Consider the following 22158-nt stretch of genomic DNA (forward strand, 5'->3'; position numbering starts at 1 on the left):
AGATTAAGGAGGTGATCTCTTCAGCTTATTTATTATCATGGAAGATTGCTCCCCTGGATGTTAAGGCTCTTTCTACGAAATTACTTTCTACTTCTTTTGCTGGGTCCAAGCTATTTCTTTGGAAGAGATTTGTAGATCAGCTATGCAGTCTTCTTCTCATACCTTTATTGAGTATTATCATTTAGCTGTGGTAGCTAGTTCAGATGCCTCATTTGGGGCTCAGGTTATTCTGCAGGGGTGTCACCATCCCTCTCTACTTAAGGACTGCTTTTTTAAATATCCCAATAGTCTGGATTGATCCTTTGGTGACGTAATGGAAGGAAAATTTATTTCTTACCTGTTAATTTTCTTTCCTTTAGTCCTGAAGGATCAATCCAGAACCCACCCTTGGTGACTATTCAGTTCCTGGTTAAGGGATATATTTTATGGGTTTCTGTGGTTCTTAGACATTGTGAGGGAGTAGATAGTATAATGAAGAGAACTTCCTCATGGATGAGGCAGTTCAGCCTCCTTGCAGCAGGAGGCACCTAGTCTGCCAAGGCTGAGGCAGTTGCTGTGTCAGAGGGACGGGGCTCAGATTAGAAAGGAGCTAAAAGCCCTGAAGCTGAATACGTCAGGGAAGCCCTAGGAGCAGAGAAGCTGCCCTGTAGTGTAAGGGTTCCCCTGCTGATGTGCAGTGATCATGACTTGGATGAGGTAAGCCACTTTTGCTATTTGACTGAGGCTTGCAAGTTGTGTTTTGAGGAAGAACTTACAGGCTGTGTTTGGGGCATGGCAGCCAGAGGCCTGCTAGAGACTGTATGTTTATTGAATGGAGGAAGGTTTTCCTACTTATTTTTCTGGCCCTGTGAAGTAACAGGCCTCAGGACTCAGATAAATAAATACGTATATTTGCTTATATCCTGTTGTCCGGTTGAGTTCTTCCACCAGCCCACACTCAACCCTCGCTCAATGTATCACAGGCATATTTGCAATTTGTTACTTTATTCTGGTTCTTGTTGCTATATTTTATAATGAAGGCAGGAGGGGTTTTTTTACATTTCAATTTAGCTATACTGGCTGTGGCGCCAATGCACAAAAGTCCCCGTTAAAAAAACGTTAGAACCTCGGTAGAAGTTACCAATTTCTAAATAGACAGCAATGCTCAAAGGAAATCATATGCAAATGAGCTGCACGCTATTTCAGTAAGCAGCTCGGTAGGGAGAGTGCCAGGCACATGCATATAAGCGTCAATGCTATACGCATTCCCAAGAAATAAAAAAGCTTTAGCCGTGTCATAGGCATGTGTTCTAGGTGTGTGAACGCGCCTCCATAATGTGCTTTTTAGCCTTTTTTTTTGGTTCCATGATGACTTTTTCACAGTGCAGTTACAGGCGGGACACATGCACATGGCATATTTAACACACACATGCAAGTATTATTGAAATATGACAGCAGACTGCTCCGTCAAGAAGTTACCGTCATGCTACGACTGCTCGACTTCCCATAAAAACCTTGCATGTTAAAGATAGGTGCTCCTTTCTGTGCATCACTCGACTGTGCATTGCTTGAATGCTCATGTTAATACTAACCAGCTCATTGTAATACATTTGCATACAATTATTGTTGCTGCTACCACGAACAGTAAAAGCCACACAGAACTCCTTTGTGCATTACTCAATGAATAACGTGACGTTGCTAGCACGGTAGGCTTTGTGCATCGGCCTCAGAGTCAAGCTGCACAGTACTCTATAAACCACAACTCATTAATGCTATCTATCTACACTTGTTGGCAGATGGACATAACTCATTAAGTCTGGACCTGGGGTTCTCAACTACTGCACGGGAGCAGGGACAGCAGGGATCCCCTTCAGGTCCACGGGGATGGACCGGGGTCCTGTGGGGTTCCCGTGGAACCGCACAGTTGAGCTGACCTATGCTTTACCTGAAGTCACTCTGGTGGTCTAGTGGCTTGCTTCGGCTGCTGAGACTTCAAGCAGAAGTCTTGCGAGGCCACCGCTTGTAGTCTCGGCAGCCATTTCAGACAAGCAGCGGCAGCAAGACAGATCAGCAACAGCGGGCAGGAAAGAGTGGGGATCTTTCCTGCCCCAAAACAAGCCACTAGACCACCAGTGTGACTTCAAGTATGTGCAGGGAGGGAACCTAGGGCTGGAGGGGAGGTGGATGCAAGGAAGAGGGGGAAAATGGGATGAGGTTAGATTGAGAACAAGAGACAGTACGAGGCTATCTAGCTCAATGGGTTGAAGCCAGTAAGCAGAGATTGCCGCCACACTGGTTTACCCAAAACAATAGCAAACACTATTGAAAACAATAGCAAAAGATTTTTAGAAATAAGGGACTGCCTATGCATGGTCCACCTGTAAAAAGTCAAAAACTGTTCCAGTTGGTAGGCGTTGCCTTAAAAGGTGGAGGACAAAAGTTTGTTTTTTTTTACTTATTTGACAGCTTTTTCAATTTATCTGAAAGCTTCCCGTGTAAATATAAATATCATAAAATAAAAACTGAATATCACTAAAACAGCTTAAAAAATTATTGCTGGTAGAAACAGCACTAATAAAGGCTGTATTTTGTGCTAATATTTCTACACTGTTCTATACAATACAGTAACACATGGCCAGATTTCAGTGAGGATATCCTGTTTACTGATGGGTTCATCTTAACTGTTGTAATCTGCCATGGGAAGCCTGGTGTTATCATCTCTTTTGTACAAATGGATTATTCTGTTTTATGCTTCAGGGACAAGTGGTTTTCATAAGTCAAAATAATAAAAATAAATATTTCATGCAGATCTCTTTCTTGGGGGGGGGGGGGGGAGCAAGGTCATTGTGGTGCGGCAGGGGCTGTGTAGGTCAGGGGGCCGGAATCAAAGAGATTACTTGGGGCAGGGACAAATTAGATTCTCCGCTGGGACGGGTTGGACTTCTGTCCTCATGCAACTGTCTATTCTCAACCCAGTCCTCGAGACACCTAGCCAGTCAGATTTTCAGGACATCCACAATGAATATGCATGGGAAAAATTTGCATGTACTACCTCCATTCTATGCAAACCTATTCCATGTATATTTATTGTGGGTATCCTGAAAACCTGACTGGTTATGTGTGTCCCGAGGACTGGGTTGAGAACCCCTGGTCTAGACTGATCCTTTAGGACTAAAGGAAAGAAAATTATCAGGAAAGAACTAATTTTTCCTTTACAATCCTTTCCTCGTTCTCAGAGATCCTCTGAGTTTGTCCCATGCTTTCATGAGTTCAGATACATTCCTTGTCTTCACAACCTCCATTCAAGAGGCCATTCCACACATCCACTGACTTTTCCATAAATATTTTCTTGGATTACTCCTAAGTCTGTCCGCTTTCACCTACACTGTATGACCCCTGATTCCAGAGCTTCCTTTCAACTGAAAGAGGTGCCTGCCTTCTGTGCATTTATGCTATGGATGTATTTAAATGTTTCTATGATATCTCCCACCTTTTAAACTGTTCATATTTAAATCATTGTCAGTCCCCATATGCTTTGTGGCAAAAACTAAGGGCCATTTTAGTAACCACCCTTTACTACTACTACTACTATTTAGCATTTCTATAGCGCTACAAGGCGTATGCAGCGCTGCACAAACAGAAGAAAGACAGTCCCTGCTCAAAGAGCTTACAATCTAATAGACAAAAAATAAATTAATCAAATCAATTAATGTGTACCGGAAGGAGGAGAGGAGGGTAGGTGGAGGCAAGTGGTTACAAGTGGTTACGAGTCAAAAGCAATGTTAAAGAGATGGGCTTTCAGTCTGAGCCTAGCCAAATTATAGTCTTTATATCAGTTTCCTAGAATAATTTTCATGCAATCACAAATTGAGCTGAAATTGTTAGCATTCTATAATTTGCTTACTAACCTGTGAGGGAAAGTTCTGCTCTTTCCTGGAGTTTCCCGATACAGGGCTCCTCTCCACGTTCAATGCTTGATATGACAGCAGGTTTGAGGATTGGGCAGCCTGTGTAGGAGCAGAGCCAAAGCACATTTACTTATCTGAAGGTGATCCTATGATTCACAGTGTCTACAGAAGAGGTGGATAAACTACAGCCTGGGGGCCAATTCCACCCACTTGGTTGTGGTTTCCATCCTGCTCCTCAAGTTTCAACCCATTGACAATGGTTTCCCAATTGCCTTGGTGACACTATCACAACTGACGCTATCAAAAAAAGGGGAAAGGGAAATGATATACCGCCTTTCTGAGGTTTTTGCAACTACATTCAAAGCGGTTTACATATATTATTATTATTATTATTAGCATTTGTATAGCGCTACCAGACGCACGCAGCGCTGAACACCTGATACAAAGAGACAGTCCCTGCTCAAAAGAGCTTACAATCTAAATAATACAGACAGACAAGACAGTTACGGGTGAGGGACGTAATGGGAGCTAAAAAGCAGCAGTGAAAAGGTGGGAATGGGATAAATGGGAAATTGGACTTGATATACCGCCTTTCTGAGGTTTTTGCAACTACATCCAAAGTGGTTTACATATATTCAGGCACTTATTTTGTACCAGGGGCAATGGAGGGTTAAGTGACTTGCCCAGAGTCACAAGGAGCTGCAGTGGGAATCAAACTCAGTTCACCATGATCAAAGTCCACTGCACTAACCACTAGGCTACTCCTCCACCTTTGATGTGTAGAGATACATATTTGGGGCTTTCAGGAATGATATTGTCAGGGAAGCCAAGATAAAAAGTCTTTCCCATGTGGCTGAAGGAGAATCAAGTGTTGTATTGGGGGAAGCCAGCGAAACTAGCAGCCACCAGAAATTTGCACTCATTGGGAAGGTAAGAAGGGCAGGACCGGCTCAAGGGCTAGTAGTGCTCTGAGACAACTTGTTTTAGCAGTGCCTCCCAATCACTTCACTTCCGGTGCCCCCTTCCTCCCCAACAGGTCTGGCATCTCTCCCCCCATCCAGTCTCTTTCCACCTCACTGCGGGTCCGGCACTGCTCTCTCACTTCCACACAGTCCTGTAAAGTTTGTTAGGTGATGCCTGCAACAGCAACATGACAGGCTGAATTCAGCCAGCCCCTGGGTCTTCCCTCTGCCACGTCTTTCCCAAAGGAAAATGCACCAGAAGAGGCAGGACTCGGCAGAGGGAAGACCCAGGGGCTGGCCAAAGGCAGCCTGCCATGCTGCTGCTGCTACCGGTGATCAATGTAAAATTTACTGGACACCTTGAGGGAGTGAGAGAGGTGAGGGAGCAGTGCCAGACCAGCGAAGAGGGGAAGAGAAAAGGGGAGAGACCAGATGGAGGGTGGGTGGAGGAGAAAAGGCTTAACCTGTAGATCAGGTGGCATCAGAGGCTGGGATTTGGCGCTCTTAATTGCCGGTGCCCTGGGCCAGAGCCTCACCTGGTCCAATGGTTAAGCCGGCCCTGAGAAGGGTGATGCTGTGAGTTGACTGAGCACAGAGGGCTAGGAGAATGCTGGATCTGGGTGGGCCAGGCTGTGGACTGGGGGCAGAGCAGGGGCAAACTAGGTTGTAGGCTTTGGATGGGAGAATACTGGGAGCCTGGACCCACAGTGGCCTGCCACCCCAGTCATGACTCCCAAGGTAGCCTTCAAGCCAAAAGGTTTGCCCAGTCCTAGTCTTCAGTCAATCTCATTCATACATACATGGATAAGTAGCTTAATGGTTAGTGCAATGACCTGAGAACAAGGGAACTGGGTTTGATTCCCACTTGGCTCCTTGTAACCCTGGGCAAGTTACTTAACCCTCCATTGCCCCTGGTACAAAATAAGTACCTGAATATATGTAAACCACTTTGGATGTAGTTGCAAAAACCTCAGAAAGGCGGTATATCACGTCCCATTTCCCATTTATCCTATTCCCATTGCCCACTAGGGACAGAGGAAGTACCTGTTTATAATATGTAAACTGCTTTGGTCGTACCACAGAAAAGTGGTATACCAAATACATGACTCTCATCCCTAATCCTCATACTTGAGACCAGCCAGAAAAGAGGAAAAAGCAAAAGAAGTCAAAGAGACCCAAGGACCAGCCAGAAAACCCAACTAGAGACACAGAGAGCCCAATGTGATAAAACATGAGTAGAAACCAGACAGAGATGCACGGCATCATGAACGAAAACATCCTGAAGCACAGGATCAATCAGTGAAAACATCTAGAGGCTCTGGGTCAAGCAATGAAATGATGGCCAGAATCAATGAATATCTAGATGCATGGTATCAACCAATGAAAACATTCAGAGGTCTGGGATCAATGAATGAAAACATCCAAATGCATCGGATCAATAAATGAAACATTTGGAGGCATATGAATCAATGAAAACATCTGGAGGTAAGATATCAATCAGTGAAATATCCAGAGGCATGGGTACCTCAATCTTTCAATCTTAGATAGAGTAACAGCTCAGCCCCATCCCCCCCAACCCCCCCCCCCCCCCCCAAAAAAAAAAAAAGTAGAGACACAGCAACAATCAAAGATCCCAGTTGAAGACACAGAAACAGATCAAAAACCTAACCAGAGATACGGGACCAAACTGAAAACTAACCAGCAATACACAGCCAGCCATAGAACCCAACAAGAGGTAGGGTCCAGACAAAGAACCAATACAAATGACAAAGGAACAGCCAAAGAACTGTCAAGTGGCCTAGAACCAGATAGAAAAAAAAACAACAATCAACGATACAAAACTGGACATAAAAATTCAACCTGAGACCGTGGCTACCTATAAAACCTGAGACACGGACCAATCATAAAACCCTACTAGATATACAGTACCAGTCGACATGATGTGGCCACGCTTCGCCCGAAGGCTGTGTCAGGGGCAAACGCTAATAGGGACTTACAAATAGTACATCCCATAGTAGTCAGCTATACTATCCCAAAGCAAAGCAGCAGAACTTCCAGCAGAGCAGCAGTAGCTATATATAAGACTAGTAAAAAAGGCCTGTTTCTGACACTAATGGAACGGGCGCTAGCAAGGTTTTCCTCGGAGTGTGTATGTTTGAGAGTGTGTGTGAGTGACTGTGTGAGTGAGAGAGAATGAATGTGCGAGTGTGTGTGTGTGACAGAGAGATTGAGACTGGGTGCGAGTGTGTCTGTGAGAGAAAGAGTGTGTGTGTGAGAATGACAGTGTATGTGACTGCGTATCTGAGACACAGTGAGTGTGAGAGAAAGTGTGTTTCACACAGATACAGTGTGTGTGAGAGTGTGTGTGTGAGACAGAGAGAGTGTGAGAGTATGTATGCGATACACAGACTCTCTGTGAGCAGCCACCCATGTCCAGCGACCTTCCTCTCTCCCCTGCCCCCCTCCAGCCACCCATGTCCAGTGACCCTCCTCTCTCCCCTGCTCCCCCTCCAGCCACCCTCATAGAATTCAGCTGTACTATTTGAAATTGAATGGGACATACAAAACTCCCTAACTGGTGGCGTCAGAACGGAACAATCAATATGCAAATCTCCATGACAACAAATGTGTTCATCTTCTCTTTAAATGCAGTTCTGGCTTTTTTTTTTTTTTTACTAAAATGACTTTTTACAGCAGTATATTAACATCCAAAGACGGCATATCCCAGCTTTTCGACAACTCAGTGAAACTATCTGCTTCCTCCTTAATGCTGAGGTATTCTTAGAAGCTGCACTTCCACTCTAAACATTAAAACATAACTAACCACCAGCTTACGCCAACTCCTGGAAGGAAACGAAACGGCTCACATCTGAGAAAGACACCAACGCATCCTCCATTCAGGATCCCTTTCCGAACGAACCAGATCTCGCCTCCTCCGGCGTACTTCCACCAGCGTGAAACAGGGCATGATGCAAGCACGCACATCTCCGCCCAAAGAGGTTGAAGAAAAGGGGAGACGGGGTCGGGGTGTTCGTCGGGGGGTGGGGGATGGAGGGGGGGAGTGGTGGCGACCTCGGGGGGGGGGGCATGGCAGTGAGAGCGGCAGGGGCGTGGCCTCGTGCTGCTATCGTGCAGTTGGTCAGTGCTGCGTGCGACGTCAGCTTGATCTACGGAGCCTAGCAGACCAACTCTGAAGAAAGCAATGGACACAGGCAGCAAGATAGAATGTTGGAGGTGAGAATTATATAGGATATTATCATAGCCGGCTAATAGAGGATATACTATTTGTCAATCCATATTAGTGTTTGCCCCTGACGCAGCCTTTGGGTGAAACGAGGCAACGTGGGGTTGTTTTCAATAAAGAATTATTGTTTGATCTTCTTCTGTGATCCACTCTGTTCTTTTGGTGACTCTGCCTGCGGATCTGTATTTCCTCTCTTTCCTTGACTGAATTCATAGTACATGACCAGAGACACAGGAACTACAACCAATCTGGAGACACAGATCAACCATGAAATTCAACCAGTGACAAGAATCTATCAACAAACCCAACCTGAAACACAGGGTAATTCATAGTACTCACTCGTCCAGAGACAGGGACCTAGAACCAATCTGGAGACTCAGACTAGCCATGGAACTCGACCGGAGACAAAAATCTGCCAACAAACAAACCTGAGACATAGGACCAGCAAAAGTCTTTGATCTTCAGGTGACTTTCAGTATATTTTAAGTTTCATAATCCTTACTTGCACAGTCTGTAAATCCTAAGGCAATGGTCTCCAAGGTGCAGGCCCAGGGGTCGAAGTTCTCCATTGTGGCCCTCAATATACTATGCTGATAAACAATATGCAGACTCAGGTATCTCACTAATGATATTTGCCACAGTTATGGTATTTGCCACAGCTTACGAGTTACAGTTAAGTGAATTTAAATATATCCTGTCTGTGTTGCAGAATCAATATTTCATGTTTAATAATCACTTGATATAGTAATTGCAAACAATCTCCCTTAAGTGTGTCACTTATGATATTTTCTACTGTTGCAAGCCAAAATAAAGTTTGGTTTTAAAATATATCCTTGAAGTGTTGTGGAATCAATATTAATATTAATGTTTCTTTATTTATTAGGATTTATTTACCGCCTTTTTGAAGGAATTCACTCAAGGCGATGTACAGTAAGAAGAAATCAAACTAATTGTCTGTTGCTCATATTTGATTTATTCTTACTGTACATCGCCTTGAGTGAATTCCTTCAAAAAGGTGGTAAATACATCCTAATAAATAAATAAAGAAACATTAATACTAATATTGATTCTACAACACTTCAAGGATACATTTAAAAAACTCACTTTATTTTGGCTTGCAACAGTAGCAAATATCATAAGTGACACACTTAAGGGAGATTGTTTGCAGTTACTATATCAAGTGGTTATTAAACATGAAATATTGATTCTGCAACACAGACAGGATACATTTAAACTCACTTAACTGTGGCAAATATCATTAGCAGTAAAAATATTCAAATAACAATACAAACTATGGCATAGTATGTTTAATATCCGGTCTGCAAAAGCAGGCAAAGGCAGCTTACAAATTCAGTAGTATTTAACTAGTTTAGGCTTATATATGTAACCTTGAAATATCTTGGTGGCTCTCAGAGCTTTCTTCTGTTCACAGTGCACCTTTTACATGAAAAAGGTTAGAGACCACTTCCTAAGGCTTTATTAAGTGGCAAAGCAGCTTCCGTGTCAGGTGCTGTAACTAGGACACATACAGAAGAAATTGTGCTAGAAACTACCCTTGGCATTTTTGGGGGCCAGAAGATTTTGTAGGAGAAACTTTGTCTCAGATTTACAATACAAGACATTGCTGCAGCATGTGCCTATGCTTTACTTCTTTGTCTCTTCACTTCCTCCACCTGCTAATGTTCATCCTCACTCTCCCCCCCCCCCCCCCCCCCCCCCCCCCATGATCATTTCTGTTCCCTCTATCCACTTACAGGACAATTGTATAACATACACAATAATATTTATATACCCACTGTGTGAGTAAACAGGGCTGGCTCAAGGGATTGTGGCACCCTAAGCCAACTTGAATCGGTGCCCTCCTCCCTCAGCATAGCTTCCACCTTCTCCTCATGATCCATACGTCTGACATCTCACCCCACCCCTTCCCTCTCCTCTGCGCCCCATTCCCATAGGTCTGGCATTGCTCTCTCTTCTGTATCCCCCCCCCCCCCCATCTTATAAACTTTACATCAGTTGCCAGAAGCAGCAGCATGAAGACAGCATGCTTTTGGCCAGCCCTTGGGTCTTTCCTCTGCCACATTGTGCCCCCTCTGATGCAACTACCTGTCAGCAGGATGCAGCAGATGGAAGACCCAGGAGCTGGCCAAAAGCAGCCTGTCTTCATGCTGCTGCCGAAGGCAACCAATGTAAAGTTTACAGGACTGTGTGAGAGGGAGGGAAGGGAAGGGAGTGATCCACAGCAAGGAGGGGCAGCAGACCGGAGAGTTGGGGACAGAAGGGAAGAGATGCTGGACTGAGGAAAGTAGACAGGGAGGGAGAGATGCTGGACCTGAGGGTGGGGAAGGGGGAAGAGAGGGTTAACCACTGGACTAGGTGAGGCACTGGCAGTGATGTCAGAGGCTGGGGATTACCTGGTCCAATGGTTAAGCCAGCCTTGTGAGTAAATGTTTAGAATACTACTATATACATGTATACGTGGACATTTACACACACATACGCCAAACGCTATTCACGTGTATGTGCAAGAGCACACACATAGGAGCCGACATCCCACTTACATGTGTAATTTACAGAATACTGTAAAATACGTGCATTCCTGCTGCACTTAGGTTCCACACTTAAACAAGCTCTACAACTGGTCTAAGTTCGAGCATCTAAATGTTAGGCACGTTCACACCCGGTTATGCCAGACTTCTATAATGGAAAGTAGGCACTTCCTATACTTTCCTTTATAGGACAGGCTCCCACCATACATCCTCTGGAGGATCTCAGCTATAGAATTGCCCCCTTGGTATTCATCCTCATGCCCCACATGATCTCTTCCCCCCAACCTCACACAAAGCACACTTCTCCTTTACCTAGTGAGATCAAGGTCTCATAATTGTCCTTCATCACCTCCCTATAAACTTCCTTCTGCTCTTCTTCTAAATACCCCCACTCCTCCTGGGAGAAATAGACAGCAATGTCCTCAAACGTCACCGGCACCTGAAACACAAACAAACACATTTATCACCTTCTACTTCGCATTCATCAAAACACCACCAGGCATCGGGGCTCAGCAGTGAAGGGATTTGTTCACTTTTCATGCTGAATTGCTGCAAATATATTGCTTTTCCAGAGCAGAATTTATTAGCTCAGTGTTTGCTGTCATTCACTTTTCATTTCATTCTTCTACATTTTTGTACCTCAGGTCCCTGGCAGAGTAAGCTTGTTCTAATGTACTCAAGGACAAGATGCAGCAGCATCTAAAACAGAACTTTATTAGGACTTTTCATCTTGTCACAGTTTGAGACGAGTGTAGAATCTCCTCAATTAACAATTAATGAGAACAATATTTAAACAGCGAGGGGGCAATTCAGTACCATCACTGGCTGCCTCCATTTAGATACCCTCGTGCTGCGTGGTAGATGTCTATTCTATAAGAGAAACTAGGCATCTAAATTCCATTATAGAACACTAGTGTAACATTTAGACACCCTCGTGCTGCGGTGTAGGTGTCTATTCTATAAGAGAAACTTGGCATCTAAATTCCATTATAGAACACTAGTGTAACATTTAGACACCTTCGTGCTGCGGTGTAGGTGTCTATTCTATAAGAGAAACTTGGCATCTAAATTCCATTATAGAACACTAGTGTAACATTTAGACACCCTCGTGCTGCGGTGTAGGTGTCTATTCTATAAGAGAAACTTGGCATCTAAATTCCATTATAGAACACTAGTGTAACATTTAGACACCCTTGTGCTGCGTGGTAGGGTAGTCTATTCTATAAGAGAAACTAGGCATCTAAATTCCATTATAGAACACTAGTGTAACATTTAGACACCTTCGTGCTGCGGTGTAGGTGTCTATTCTATAAGAGAAACTTGGCATCTAAATTCCATTATAGAACACTAGTGTAACATTTAGACACCCTCGTGCTGCGGTGTAGGTGTCTATTCTATAAGAGAAACTAGGTATCTAAATTCCATTATAGAACACTAGTGTAACATTTAGACATCCTCGTGCTGTGTGGTAGGTGTCTATTCTATAAGCAAAACTATTTATTTATTTATTTATTACATTTGTATCCCACATTTTCCCACCTATTTGCAGGTTCAATGTGGCTTACATAGTACCGTAAAGGCGTTCGCCAATTCCGGTATGAACAAATACAGTAACGTTGTGGTAGAATAAGGTTCATGTGTACAGACACATTAGGGAATCGTAGAGAGGAAGAGTTATTATATGTCCATTATATGACTTTCATAAGGAGAGTATTGCGGCTCCCTATAGATGAAGTACTTCAAAACCTGTACATATGCATTTGGTCAACTCCTAATTCAGTTAGACCAACTAAACGAAATTCAGATAATAAATATTGAGTGTAGGAAGTTTTAGGACATGGCAAGCAACAATTGTCTCATGTTTCTTTGATTGCCAAATCTGCAATGAGGAAGAACAAAACATCTAAAGACCGTATGCCTTATTCTGATGGCAGGAACAAAAGCAGGTGTTAACACTGCACCTAATTTCTGGAAATGCCTCTGATCTGCCCATGCCCCTCCCAGGATTTAAGTGTGTAAGTTATAGAATAGAGTCATAGGGCAGATTCACGTGTAACAGCTAATTATTGCCAATTAAGTGCGTGGAATGCCCTCCCACGGGAGGTGGTGGAGATGAAAACGGTAATGGAATTCAAAAATGCGTGGGATAAACATAAAGGAATCCTGTTCAGAAGGAATTGATCCTCAGAAGCTTAGCAGAGATTGGGTGGCAGAGCCGGTGGTGGGAGGCGGGGCAGACTTCTACGGTCTGTGCCCTGAAAATGGCAGATACAAATCAAGGTCAGGTATACACAAAAAGTAGGACATATGAGTTTATCTTGTTGGGCAGACTGGATGGACTGTGAGATCTTTCTCTGTCGTCATCTACTATCATCAAATTAGTTAGCATGTAGATCTACAATCTGCACCCAACCTTTGGGCAATCTATACAGAATCCGTGGGTTTAGGCATCTAAATTCCATTATAGAACACTAGTGTAACATTTAGACACCCCCGTGCTGCATGGTATGTTTCTATTCTATAAGCAAAACTAGGCATCTAAATTCCATTATAGAACACTAGTGTACATTTAGACACCCCCCTGCTAAGTGCTAGGTGTCTATTCTATAAGAGAAACTAGGCATCTAAATCCCATTATAGAACACGTGTAACATTTAGACACCCTCGTGCTGCATGGTAGGTGTCTATTCTATAAGCGAAACTAGGCATCTAAATTCCTTATAGAACACTAGTGTAACCTGGTATCGGTGTGCATAATATTTAGATGCCCCCGTGCTTCATGGTAGGTGTCTATTCCATAAGAGAATCCAGGTGTCTAGATTCTATTATAGAATATTAGTGTAACCTGGTATCGGCGTGCTAATCAATTATGTGCTTACAGTACCACCACCCACAGAGCTTGCGTAAGTGCGGGTGCCTAAATGCAACTGGGACACAGTATGATGTAAATCACGCATGTAAATGAGAGCCATACCTATGTCCAGCCCATGTTCTACCCTCGTGTAGCTCCCCCTTGCAAATATGCGCAATATACGTTAAGCAGGTATTTTCGAAATAGCGCTTAGGCGTCCTGCTAGCACTCAAGTAGGTATGTGCGCACATGCGCACCTAAGAGTTTGTGTTTATTTCCACTTTAATATACCGAAGGCTGGTGCCTAAATCCCTAAATCTGGGTGTTAACAGTGCACTTAGTTATTGAAGCACTTACTCAGTTCCACGTGAAAGTGCTAGGTGCTATTCTATAAACAGTATGCTCAGATTGCTTGTCGGGGGGGGGGGGGGTACATGTGGCTGGAGCACTGGCATGTCGCCAAGCGAAGCACATGACATATAAAATACTATCATCAGCACACATTGCATGCCACACTTAGGCGTGCCCCCTTGCACCAGCCCTTGACCTGTTGTAAGCAGGTGTGCCTAACTTTTGATGCGTCAATGAAGCTTTGCGCTGATATCCTATCATGGTGCAACCTGAAGCAATTATACAACTGGAGCTACGTGTGAGCCTTTGTAGTGCCTAAAATGAGGAGCTAATTTAGCGGCTGACCGAAACCGGTGGTTTTTGTTCTGGCTGAAACCGAATCTGTGACCAAAATTCATGGCTCGTTTTTGGCTACAACTGAAAATGTCATGCTTGTCCTCCCCCCCCCCCCCCCCCCCAGTGCAAGACGTGCCCCTCCATGCCTCTGCTGCCACCCTCCCTGACCCCAAGCATTGATGGGCCCTCCCTGGGTCTATCTTATCAAGCCCTGGTGGTCTAGTGGACTCTTTGGGGGCAGGAAAGAAACCCAATCTTTCCTGCCTGCTACTGCTGCCACTTTAAAATGGCTGTTGAGACTTTCCACATACTAATGTTTCTGTCCAAAATAGCATTCCAGCAAATGCCCATAATATATGTGCGTGCAACTTCTCCTGCACTGCTGATAAATATTTTTGGTATTACAGATTGTATATTAGTACTCAGAGATGCAGGAACAGAAGTCTGTACATGTGCTGAAATATTATTCTGCAATAATGTTGGTATTGCAAAAAGTGTAAGCATTGAACAGCATCCAGCACATGCACAGAAGTACATGCACAGAACTCTGAGTACAGATAAACAATTTTTTGTGTGCAATATATAGAGCTGTACCAAATAGCATATTTTACCATTCAGCCAAATATGAAAAATTAAAAATATTAAATAAGAATACCGAACACAAATAACTGGCATTGAGCTTTAACACAGCAAATAATAAAATAAGCAACGTAATATCAGAGTGTTTATTTGAGTAGGATTTAGCTCCCTGGATTATTCGTATTCAGATTGAAATCACTATTCAGCCAAATATGAATAATGTTTTTGGGGTGCTACTGGGGGCCGAATCGAATACAAATATTCGGTACAGCCCTAGCAATATATAAGCTGCTTTCCCATGTTAGTGTACATTTTTTTGCTCACAAATTATTTGCATATTATTTGATTACTGCACAGTAAAGCAAAACTTTTACTGTTATGCAAGACTACTGCATCGGCCTCAAAGTGGGGAAATAAGTTTGAACACTAAGAAGAGAGGAATAAACAGAGGAGACTGTGGAGAGAGGAGGATGAACAAAGAAAGAGAATGAGAAGTATGGACACAGAGCAAAGTCAGTCTCCCCCCCCCCCCCCCCCCCCAACTGCTATTCCAGTCTCCCCTTATTTCCAGTTATTAATCCTGTCTCCTGCGGGTCACTCTTCCTCAGGTGCTGCTGAGTAATCTTTCTCTTGTTGTAGGTCACTTTTCCTCCATTGCTACTGATCAATGCGTCTCTGCTTTTCTGAACTCTCACCTGTGCTAGAGTTTCTGCTGCCATCCTCGTTCTCCCCAGCTCTCTCTTCTCATGTAGCGCCTCCACCCTGCAACAGAACCAGAAAAGGAAACATCAATCCCTCCTCCGCTTTTCTCCCTTCCCTCTCCTGGTCTGTCTCCTCCAGCTCTATATTTTTCTTTATTGTTTGTGGTACCTCCTCCTGTCTCTCTCCTTGTTCTTTTCTTGTCCCTGCATTTCTGTCTTTCTCCCTCCTGCCCCTTATCGCTGTTGGCTCCCCCCCCCTCCCCCGCCACTCCAATCCCTCCCCTCCCCTCCTGCTCCCTTCTCCTGTTTCTTTCCTTTGTTCTCTCTATCCTTCTCTCCCTCCTCCCACCTTCTGGTCTCCCTCCCTTTTCCTTCCCATCTCTCATTACTGTGTGCTGTGCTCTCAGTCTCTCTAATCCTCCTCTACCCCCCCCCCCCCCCCTCCGTTTGCCTTGCCTGCCCTCTGCCTTGCGCATTCTTCATTCTGGTCTCTTTGCTACTTGCTCCCCCACTCCCCACTGTCCCTCTCTCTTTTCTCCCTCCTGTCTGTTTGCCCGATCCTTGTGATTTCCTCACTGTCGCATCTGTTCCTCCCTTTTCTTCTTTCTCTGTTCCTCCATGTTTCTCCCAGGCTCTGTCTCTCTCTACATGCTCCCCCTCCTCTTCCTGGCTGTATGTCTCTCTATCTTTCCCCTCTCAGATTCAGGAAACTTTATTGAGATGACATTTTGCACACGTGTTGTCAAAGGAAGCCCTTCTCCCTCCCCTCCTCCCTCTCTTTTGTTCTTAATTTATCCTCCTCTCTCTGTGCCTCCCCCTTCTCGCTCTTTATGTCTTTCTCCCTCCCCCTTCTCCGTGCTTTCTGTCTCTGTTTCTCTCTCATCTTCCTCCTTGTTCTCCTCTCTTCCTCCCTCTTCATTATCTTTCACTGTTTCTCCTTCCCTTTTTTTCTCTCCCCTTCTCCCTTGCTCTCTGCCATTCCTCGCTGTTCTTTCTCTCAGATTATCCCTCCCCCTTTTCATTTCCTCTCTCCCCTCCCACTCCTTTCTCTTTCCCCAAACCCCTTCCTTTCCCTCTCGCACAGCTTTGCACCTGGTCAGAGGGTACTGTCTCTGTTGCTCGGCCCAGCCTCTCCTGGGATGGTGTCTGCAAACTTCGGGGTAGGGACTGTCACTGCAGTGAAGGGAGGGGGAAAGAAAGGGAAGGAGAGGGGTGGGACGGCTCCGAGATAGGAGGAAAGGGGGAGGAGAGAGCTTCCTCCAAAACAGATGGGCTGTAAACAGACACAAACCCCTGGAGTTGTCATCACAGCAGAGTCAGCCAAAGATGCTGCTGCATTGAACAGGGACAGAGAGGTTGCAGTGAATAAAGATGGACCTGCCATGCTGTTTACTGCTGCTGAAAGGGGAAAGCTTCCTGCACTGGTGATCACAGGCACTTCCCCAGCAATGCAAGAAGTCTCAAATCTCCATTGTTTTCATCCCCTTCACGCTCTACATTTTTTTTCGAAATCATTTTTATTGAAATTTTGTATAAATACAAAATAACAAATTAAGCTGAAATATGAACATCAATGAAATACATTATACAGGAGTTTACATCCGCATTTTCAGTCCCTGCTTTCACTGCAGTTTGCTGGAGGCTTATCTGGGATTTTCAACCCCTGCTCTTACTACTGGTATTTTCAGTCCCTGCACTCTGTGCATTTTGCTGGGTTCTTCTGTTGCATTTTCATTCTCTGTGCTCTCTGCATTTTCCTGCAGTCTGCTCTGGTGTTTTCAACTGGGTTTAATTCCCTCTGCAGCTCCTCCTTAACCCTCCATTGCCCCATGTACAAAATAAATACCTACATGTCATATGTAAACCACTTTGTAACTACAGAAAGGGGGTATATCAAATTCCATCCCTTTTCATCTTTCCCCTTTCCTCTGGTATTTTCAGTCCCCATGTTATATTTATTTTGCTCTTGTCTTATCTAGTATTTTCAGCTCCTGTCTAGAAAATGACATGGGGACGGGGACAGGTCCCATGGGGCAGGGATGGGGACAGAGCCCGTGGGGACGAGGACAAACTTTGTCCCTGTGTCATTCTCTACTTTGAAGCCTGTTGATAAACTGGACTGTAATTTATGTTTGAGTGATTCAGACAACGATATTTGATTTTTTTGGAAAAACAAGCAAACATGCTGGCCACAACTGGCAAAATTTGCATGGGGATTCCTGTACATTACTGCTACCAGCACATCTTCTAAAAAGACATCTTCTATTCCAGGAAGGACTGTGAAGACAGGAGAGCTAGACTGAATCCTGAGATTATTGATGATTTATTCATCCACAGATTAAAAAATCATAACAGTGCTTCATAGGGCATATTTTTCCCCCCTTAGGGCATACAAAACGGGTTGTATTCTGTACCCCTGGACATTTTAACAGGGTGGATTAGGATTCCTTGGGGTATTAAAAGTCAGCTATTGTTGGGGTTAGAAGGGTAGAGGGTGGGGGTGGGGGGTTTATTACAGTTGCTCGTTTTATTGTTTTCTATTTGTGATTTATAAAAAAAACAGTTGTACAGCATATTGTTCCTTTTTATACTTTAATAAAAATATTTAAATATAAAACCATAAGTGTTCGAGGTTTCTGTAGATGAGGACAGAGCCCATGGGGATGGGGCGAGGATTGGGATACAACCTGTGGGGATGGGGACGGAGACAGAGCTTGCGGGGATGGGGTGGGGTCAGAGACAGAACCCAGAGATGCTGTTTGCAGCAATACAAGCTTTGAAACGTGGAACAGAGAGCCAAGTACTGTTTTTAAATAAAAGTATTTAAGAAGGGGAATTCCATCACCCCTTGGTTTTTAGTTCTGACCCCTGACGCAGCCTGAGGGCAAAACGTGGTCACGTCGGGTTTGTTTTTTGATTCACACCAATAAATTATTTCATGTGTTAATGTTTTCTATCAGTCTACCATTTTTTATTATTATTCTACCATAGTAAGGAGACTGTTGCCTTTTTTGTTTGTTTTTGCTACCACTGAGCAAGCCTGGCAAAATGGTAAGGGCCGCCTGCAGTTGCTCCTTTACACCCCACAAGTTTGGCATCCCCCCTCCCCTTCCCCTGCTGTGCCTAGGTCCAGCATCTTTCTAGCTCCCCCCCCCCCCCCCCCCCCCCCCCCCCCCGGTGCCAGTCCTCAAAATGCTGCAGCGGTGAAAACCAGCTTTCTTTGGCCGGTGGAGCCTTTCCTCTGCTGCAACTTCCTATGGATGGGACACAGCAGAGGAAAGGCTCCACCAGCCAGAGAAAGCTCACAGTTCCAGCCCAAGCAGCAGGCAGCTTTGAGTCCCCAACAGCCCTCCTTTCCTTCCCTACCACCCTGCATTTAATCTTTTATTTTACATCAAGTTGCAGCGGCGGCGGTGAAAGCAGCAGGCTCCTCTCTAGCCTTCCCTTCCCTTTCAGTGTCCCACCTTCCTCTGATGTAATTTCCTGTTGCCGCAAGGGCGAGACACTCACTGATAGGAAAGGGAAGGCTGGAGGTGAGCCTGCTGCTTTCACCGCCACCGCTGCAACTTGAGGTAAAATAAAAGATTTAAATGCAAGTCTGCAGGAACAAAAAGGGGGATGTTGCAGAGTAGAGGGCAGGTAGGTGGGGCTGGGGTTTGAACTGGAACCCGGGGGCTCAAAAGGGGAACAGGTGAGGGCTGGGGCTAGTCACTGGACATGGATGGGAAGGGAAGGCAGGGGAGAGAGGAGAAACGCTGGACATGGATGGGAGGGGAGGGCAGGGGAGAGAGGAGAAATTGCTGGATATGGAGGGGAGGGCAGGGGAGAGAGGAGAATTGCTGGACATGGAGGGATGGAAAGGGGCAGGGGAGAGAGGAGAATTGCTGGATATGGATGGAGGAGAGGGCAGGGAAGAGAGGAGAGTTGCTGGACATGGATGAATGGAGGGGAGGGCAGGAGAAATGCTGGATATGGATGGAGGGGAGAGAAGACAGGAAGAAGATGCACATGGATGGAGGGGAGAGAGGAGAAATGCTGGACATGGATGGAGTGGAGGGCGGGGAAGAGAGGAGAAATGTTGGACAGGGATGGAGGGAAGGAAAGACAGAGGAAGGAGATGCACATAGATGGAGGTGAATAGAGAGAGGAGAAATGCTGGACATGGATGGAGGGAAAAGAGGACAAATTCTGGACGTGGATGGAGGGTAGGGAAGGAGATGCACATGGATGGAGGGTAGCAGAAATGCATTCCCCTGCGGCCCCAACAGGTACAGGACCCAGCCAGCACACACAAAGCACAGTCTGCAATTCTCTCTGAAAAACCAGCCACCACATGCATACAAATTTTGAAAGCTCAAGCCCAGCTGCCCAGGTAAAATAAATATGTTTAAACGTACAGTGTAATGGTGGTGGTGGGCTCTTTACTGCCTAGGAGAATAAAGTTATATTTAATCAAATATACCTTTCCCCCCCCCCCCCTAAACAACAAAGAGCATACAGGGCCGGTCTTAGCAAGTGCATGGCCCTATGCAGACCAATCGGATGGGGCCCCATCCTAGCCCTGCCCCCACCCTAGCTCCGCCCCCACCCTAGCTCCAGGGCCGGCCACCCCTCCCTCTGAGCTCCGGGGCCATCCCCTGGGCTCCCCAGCTCCAGGGCTGGGCTCCCCAGCTCCAAGGCCTCCCGGCCTCCCAGCAAAGCCGGTCTCTCTCTCTCTCTCTCTCTCTCCCTCCCACCCAGCTCCAAGGCCGGCCGGTCACTCTCTCTCTCTCTCCCTCCCTCCAACCCACCCACCCACCAGCTCCAAGGCCCCCCTCCCTCCCCGCTCCAAGGCCTGTCTCTCTCTCCCTCCCACCCACCAGCTCCAAGGCCCCCCACCCAGCTCCAAGGCCCCCCTCCCTCTGAATGTTAAAAGTTACCTCGTCGTCGACGTCGGGTTACAGCGGCCGGCAGGTAGCAGCAGCAGTGAAAAGCTTGCGAGCTGCTGGTCAGGAGACTTCCTTTCCCTCGCTCAGCTCTGGTCCTGCCCTTGAGGGCGGGACCAGAGCTGAACGAGGGAAAGGAAGTCTCCCGAAGCGCTGCCCAGCAGCTCGCACGCTTTTTACTGCTGCTGCTACCTGCCGGCCGCTGCCTGTAACCCGACGTCGACGACGAGGTAACTTTTAACATTCAGAGGGCGGGGGGACTGGAGCTTGGGCAGTCGGGGCGGGGTAACTTCAGGCGCGCCGCGCGGGGCCCCCTTGAGTGCGAGGCTCTATGCGGTCGCCTCGCCCTAAGACCGGCCCTGAGAGCATACCCTCCCCACACACACACTCAGAAACCCACCAACAATACATTTTAATGTTGTTGGGTTTCTGAGTGGGATGGGGGGGGGGGGCTCAATGCCCAAGTTAAAATAATAATAATAATAAAAAGGTTCTATATTTGTTGTTATGTTGGTAGGTTCTATATTTTTTTATGTTTGTTATAAAGCAAAGTTTGAAGGATATATGCCATTGCTGTAATTATATTGCAGGATCCTGTCATGTGTGTTGAGATGTTTGCCATTATAGCAGACTTAAGTCTGGTCAAGTTTAAGATATGGGATAATGTAACTGGTTGGTTTTTCCATGAAGTACGTATGTATGTGGTTTATATTGATGCAGGGCAGCTGTCAGGCAGACTACTTAGACATCCATCATCAAGTGCATTCTAAGGCATTATTTTGTAGTGTCCCAAGAAACACTACTCATACCTATATGCACAGTGCCCATCCATATTAGTTCTGGGCCCACCCAAAATGTCAGGTCTGACATTTCCAGCTCCTGAACTTGGTTGGGGTCCCTAGTGCTTTCAGCCCCTGTGCAGAGAAGCTAAGTTGGTCCATCCAAAAAGTTAGCTTCCCTTCCCTTTAGGTGGTGTGTCTTGGGAGTATTATCTTGCTTTGTAAAGAAAAGAACCAGTACAAAATTATTAACTTTCTTTGGTTTTAAGTAAAATGCTATTTTTTGATTCCACCTAAAAAAAAATCCTACTTCTTTCCCACCCCCTCCTCTACTACTACTACTACTATTTAGCATTTCTATAGTGCTACAAGGCGTACGCAGCGCTGCACAAACATAGAAGAAAGACAGTCCCTGCTCAAAGAGCTTACAATCTAATAGACAAAAAATAAAGTAAGCAAATCAAATCAATTAATGTGTACAGGAAGGAGGAGAGGAGGGTAGGTGGAGGCGAGTGGTTACAAGTGGTTACGAGTTCAAAGCAATGTTAAAGAGGTGGGCTTTCAGTCTAGATTTAAAGGTGGCCAAGGATGGGGCAAGACGTAGGGGCTCAGGAAGTTTATTCCAGGTGTAGGGTGCAGCGAGACAGAAGGCGCGAAGTCTGGAGTTGGCAGTAGTGGAGAAGGGAACAGATAAGAAGGATTTATCCATGGAGCGGAGTGCACGGGAAGGGGTGTAGGGAAGGACGAGTGTGGAGAGATACTGGGGAGCAGCAGAGTGAGTACATTTATAGGTTAGTAGAAGAAGTTTGAACAGGATACGAAAACGGATAGGGAGCCAGTGAAGCGACTTGAGAGGGGTAGTATGAGTAAAGCGACCCTGGCGGAAGACGAGACGGGCAGCAGAGTTTTGAACCGACTGGAGAGGGGAGAGGTGACTAAGTGGGAGGCCAGCAAGAAGCAGATTGCAGTAGTCTAAACGAGAGGTGACAAGGGT

The 22158-nt window shown here is 45.5% G+C and overlaps 1 protein-coding gene across 2 annotated transcripts in view; it reads right to left on the reverse strand.

Annotated features, from left to right (window-relative positions):
* LOC115463662 (zinc finger protein 850-like) overlaps positions 1 to 16095 on the reverse strand; it is a 29276-nt gene extending 13181 nt beyond the window's left edge. For both annotated transcript variants that reach the window (XM_030194369.1, XM_030194368.1), the window contains exons 1-4: positions 16037 to 16095; positions 15455 to 15521; positions 10955 to 11081; positions 3888 to 3986 (exon numbers count right to left, since the gene is read on the reverse strand). In XM_030194369.1, coding sequence (XP_030050229.1) covers positions 3888 to 3986; positions 10955 to 11081; positions 15455 to 15521; positions 16037 to 16080 — 337 coding nt within the window. In that variant the 5' untranslated portion in view covers positions 16081 to 16095. The remainder of the gene's footprint in view (positions 1 to 3887; positions 3987 to 10954; positions 11082 to 15454; positions 15522 to 16036) is intronic.
* Positions 16096 to 22158: the final 6063 nt, after the last annotated feature.

The sequence above is a fragment of the Microcaecilia unicolor genome, chromosome 2 (assembly GCF_901765095.1).
Source record: "Microcaecilia unicolor chromosome 2, aMicUni1.1, whole genome shotgun sequence".
NCBI lineage: Eukaryota > Metazoa > Chordata > Amphibia > Gymnophiona > Siphonopidae > Microcaecilia > Microcaecilia unicolor.